Source organism: Sinocyclocheilus anshuiensis, unplaced genomic scaffold (assembly GCF_001515605.1).
Source record: "Sinocyclocheilus anshuiensis isolate Anshui unplaced genomic scaffold, SAMN03320099.WGS_v1.1 scaffold2242, whole genome shotgun sequence".
Classification (NCBI taxonomy): domain Eukaryota; kingdom Metazoa; phylum Chordata; class Actinopteri; order Cypriniformes; family Cyprinidae; genus Sinocyclocheilus; species Sinocyclocheilus anshuiensis.
The window spans coordinates 119,919-125,398 of NW_015555865.1; the positions used below are offsets into that span (position 1 = coordinate 119,919).

At 37.7% G+C, this 5,480-nt stretch overlaps 1 protein-coding gene across 1 annotated transcript in view; it reads right to left on the reverse strand.

Annotated features, from left to right (window-relative positions):
• Positions 1–4,994, reverse strand: part of LOC107675651 (DNA polymerase zeta catalytic subunit-like) — an 88,578-nt gene extending 83,584 nt beyond the window's left edge. Inside the window, exon 1 of the mRNA XM_016470059.1 lies at positions 4,415–4,994. Within this exon, the coding sequence (XP_016325545.1) occupies positions 4,415–4,553 (139 nt within the window). The 5' untranslated portion in view covers positions 4,554–4,994. The remainder of the gene's footprint in view (positions 1–4,414) is intronic.
• Positions 4,995–5,480: the final 486 nt, after the last annotated feature.

The window sequence follows — 5,480 nt, forward strand, 5'->3', positions numbered from 1 at the left end:
CAGTGGCCATTATTGGTATAATGCCTAAATTTCATAGGAACCTTTTTTGTTTTTTGATATCTGCTTCAAATTTGGAAGACAACGTATTAGACACATGGCTTTAAATTTAAAACAATTATGGATTACAAATATTTTGTAAAATATTTATTTTATATAAAATAAAATAAAAATAGCACAATACATTTTCTTTTGCCAGTTACTTTTAAAAGGGGATTTGCTCTATTTTGATTGCTTCCATAGACATCAATCTTTATATGCGAACTATAAACTTTCATCCCAGTATTTCTGTGATAATACGAATGACTGTAAGACAGAAACAATGTAGTTGAAAAGCTGTTTCTTTACCTTTATCGGTCCAGAGCGCACTAGCGTCTTCTTGTCAGCCTTCAGAAGACCAGCGGGAACGACACGAGAGAGAAGAGGAAAGTGCTTCGCCTGTTTCTCATCAGGTGCGTTTGTCTGTATGATGTGCAGGTTCTCTTTAACATTCAGTCTGTTGACTTTCTGAGAGGAAGAGCTCCTCAGATGTGACGCATCGTCTCGTTTCTTCACACTCTTCCTCGGCTCACGAGTCTTTTCTGGCGTCTTGCCGAGGGACACGCAGACCTTGTAAATCAACGTGGATCCGCTCTCGTCTTTCTTCAGATCTTTGGAGAGTAGCTCCACTTTGTAGATGTCGATGTAGAAAACCGAAGCGAGGTGGTTCATGTCGATGCAGCGGAAGAGTTCCTTGAGCACCAGGGACCGATGGGTTTCCCAGTTACACCCCGAGATGATTTCCAGCACTTTAGTGGGCTCCGGCTCTCCCGCCTCACAGCTCTCGCCTGTAAACACACAGGAGGAACAAAACATGAACAACTGTACATGTGACCCTGGAGCACAGAATCAGTCATGAGGGTCAGTTTTTTTAAATCGAGATTTCTACATCATCTGGAAGCTGAATAAATAAGCTCTCCATTGATGTGACAGCAGGTATATTAAAAGCTGCTGTCACTTTCATACCAAATGTGAATGTTAACAATGTTAATTAATTATTGGTTATTGTTAATTAATGTTAACAACAAAAGACAAAATCACTCACTGCTCTTGACAATAATTTTTGTAACTTTAATTTTAAGAATGAATCTGTTGTTTAATTTACAGTGAATTTACTGTTTTTAATTTACAGTTTATTCTATTTCTGCAGCATTTCTGTACCTGAATGTTTTCCACCAAAACTGTTTCTAAAACGAAATTCAGGTCCTGAGTTTAATTTATAATACTGGCTAAGCAAATTACAATATACTTAATATTCTGGCATTCGGTTATGTGATTATGCAACTTACGTTCTCTGCCTGAAGTAACGTCTGGCACAGTCGCCGCCTGTGCTTACTAGAAAGCAAACAAATAGCACTAATAATCATACATTTTCTGAACATTTGTGTAAAATAATGGAGCATTAGGTCATGAATATGGCCTTAAAAGTCATTGAAATGTATTGGTTGAACGAACCCTGCATTTAATGAGTGAATGCCTACGATATAGGAGTTAGCCTATCACACAAACTAGAGTCCTGTTTTTATTATTATTATTATTATTATTATTTCTGCAGTTTAGCGCCATCTGCTGCCAGAGAGTGAAAGTGCGCTTTCATCCAGAGCATCTCTCACATGTTCAGCCATGTGCTTCACATCCGCGCTTATTTACATCAGAGTGCGCACATGTCTTTCACGCAGCATACAGTGGTGTTGTGCATTTTGACCAGTTGATGGGAAAAGTATTCTTAAAATGCATTCAAAATTCTTAATAACTTGTAATATATAATTATTCACGGTATTTAGAAGAGCCCACGATAACAATATCGTGCATATTCGTTACCGTGATATATCGCATTACCGAATACCGGCACAAGTCTAATGACAATACATTTTCATAATAATACGACTACATCTCTTTGTTTTTTTCTGCTCAGTGTTATTTCAGGGTTTTGATCTCTCAACTGAGAGATCACATCCTGTTTATTGTATTATAGTGACTATTTACAGTTTTTCTGAATTGCTAAAACACATTTCTTGAAACCATCACTCATTTTCTCAAAACCTTAAACACAAATCCAAATACTCAAACTAAATTCAGAAAACCTCTGACTCTTCCATCAAAATCAAACAATCACTGTAAAACCATTTCACTTGCACTCAAAATCAAACAGTGCTCTCAGATCACACACACATGAGTCAATAAAATAAACACTACGTAGCATTCATTAGACACTACAGAGAAAAATGGAGAACACAGCATCCAGAACATTACAGAAAAAAAGTATATTCTATTGAGTAAACAATTTAGCAATTCTGTAAAAAGCATAGTAATTGCAACTAAGGTGAATATATTGTATAGGCCTACTGTATGTACTGCAAGAATAGTACTGTGCTGAATATTGAATAGTACTGAATGTTTGTATACTGTATATTCAGCACTTGGATACTGCAAAAATACTGCAGTCCAACTGCAAAGGCCAAAAAAGTCAAATAAAACTCTTAAATGAATAGCATGTTACAGTACACTCAAATACTGTAAGTTGTGCAATTGTTTACAACAGTGTGATAAGTGTTTAAGTGAATGAGAATGTGTTTAAAGTTTTGCAAAAAGAGTGCATGAGATTTGCAAATAGAGCCTAACTGCCTGAATGTGTTTAAAGTTTAGCAGAAAGAGTGCTTTATTCGACAAATTGGTTTAAGCTAGTGAGAATTTGGTAGGCTAGACATGTTGCCTATTAATTGTATACAGTATATGAACCTGAAAGCACATTTTAATTTTTGTGTATTTTGTGTTACTCCATAATAATGTTCTAGTTGAGGGCATTTGTAGTATGGGGCCCAAACATAACCTCAAGCCCAGGGGCCCCCGGCCCCGTAAGTCCTGCCCTGGATGTGTGGCTTTATTATGTACACAAGGCCCTGCCCCTTTATACCCATTTCCTTTGCTAAGGTAAAACTAACCTCTTCAATGCATCTGTGTTGTGACTGGCTGGACTGAGCAGTCAGTGCAAGTGGCCGTAACCCACCAGTTGGGATCATGTTAATTTGACTGCTTTATTCAAGTTAAAGTTTCTTAAAACACTGATCATGTAAAAATATAAATAAATAAATACATTTAAAAAAAAATGAACAGATGCACAATAAGGTACTTCCTTACAGCAAGAGTGGTAAGCAACACGTTAAAGTTAGAGCTTAATAGCATCTGGCTGGATGGACAGAACAGCCAGTGCAGGAAGCAGCAACCCCACAGTCAGGAACATATCTGTTGTAATAGCAATAAAACTCCTTAAAACTTTGATTATGTAAAAGATTAGAGTTATATGGAAAGATGCACAATAATAAACGCTATGCAATGGTTACAGCACGAGTGGTACAAGACGCATTAAACTCTGAGCTCAACCGGCTAAAGACTGAACCACCACTGAACTCGGTGCTTATCTGAGGAGTTAGGGAGTGGAATATTTGATTGCAGGATGAGCCAAATAATTATCAATTTTTATCGATTTTCCATTTTAATAGAAAAAGACTGAAATTGGTTTTACAAGACATGAAATGTACAATTATTTTCAGGACAACAACACTTTGATAATTATTAGTATAAAGTGACAATGCTGTAACAGCATTTTAGGGCATTTTTAGCATTACTTGCACACAATGATAATACAAATGATCCTCTGGATTTAGATCTAGCTAGGTATAGTGTATTTATTATTTTGTCAAGCATATATCAGTGCTACAGTGCCTCCTGAACACCTGGGCATTCAAAATGTAATTAAGAGATTTAAATATTTGTCAACTTTGTTTAATGCCAGAATATGAAGTTCTCGAAAAATAACAAATGTAATAACTGTAATGAATTAGCAGTTATTTAAACAATGAGAGATAGAGAGACTTTAATTTAACTTTATAATTTTAATTTTCACTAATAGCACCACTCTAGAACAAGGACCCCCACTCCCTCCCTCTGTTCTTTACGGTCTTTCTCCCTGCAATCTTAAAACACAACGAAAAAGCCAGCCAGTGTTACAATCACATGATTATGAAATCAGACACATAAAGATCGGCACAGATGTGATTTGTTGCTTTCGTTATATGTGGTTTTGGGTTTTGTGATAATACAAGTTGTATTATTATGCAACATAGGAATGGCCAAACAGAGATGGCATAGGGTATTCGGTCGGAGTAAACACGTCCACATGGCGGTCAGACGTGTTGACAACATGGCGTATGGAGCAAAACCACCCAAACAACAAAAAATGTGCTCCTTACTCCTAACCACATGCACAAAACAACATACCCAGACACTGCAAAAAGAGAAAGTTATTACCGTAGACCCGAATGTCAACAGTTAGGTGATGTTTCACGCTATATGAACACACAAATGAATGCATGCATACCTGCTGGTGTGGCCCCAAAGATCCGCACCACGGGCACTTTCTTGACATCGCTCTCTCTGAACTCAGAGTAACAGACGTCCAGATCTCTGATCGGACTGCTCATGTAATAATCCGCCGTGACGATCCGCAATGAAAACATGTTCTGTTCAGTTCTGCAGGGCAAGCATGAGATGATTTATGATACAAATAATAATAATAAAAGCACAGGCAGCAGTCGATCCTAGCTTTCCCTTAAAGGTGCACCGATGTTTTGTTTCTGCAGAGAACTGCTTGGACCGTGGCGGCTTTAAGCAGAGCGTGATTTGCAGAAATATGGATCGCGATTATCATTCGATAATCCTATGCTGCAAGTGATTCCAAAAATCACATCCATAATTCCTACTGGAACGGTTCAAATACAACGCGTATTTCATTTTAAAAGAAAAATCTAATGTATACTTTCGCTACTGCAACACGATCTCGACACTGTTGGGCAATCCTAATCATTCCCATCCCTCCCATATCCACGTAGAGTGCACTGCAGCATTCCTTGCACCCAGCCGCTTGGTCAGATAGTTCACTTCACTCCTGCTGGAAAAGGAAGCTCCACGCTGTCTCTGCTCTTATTGGTCCGCACTAAAGACAAGACGCCTTCGGATTGGTTTATAAGAAGACAAGCGCGCTGATTGGCACATGTTAGGCGGAAATAACAGGGAGATTACGATGCAATAAAAGCCTCAGATTATATATGTATACATGTCGGCTATTCATAAAGTGGTTGAACCATAGGGTTGAACAGACAGAGATGACAAAAAATATAATTGAAATAAACGAGGGACCACGCGAGCTTTTATTTAACATCTGAGTATGCGATTTCAGACGCAGCCAATATAATTAACTTAGACGTTTCCACCAAATTACTACTTCTACTGCTACTACCTGTTGGGTTGGGCGATTTTTTATTTATTTATTTATTTTTGTCAAAAACTGTCCCCGTTGTTTCCGAAAATATTTCAGCGTAAGTGCGTCGACTGTATTCTACGGTGACCGAGAAGTGCAAAACAAATCACAATTCTGAAAATAAAAT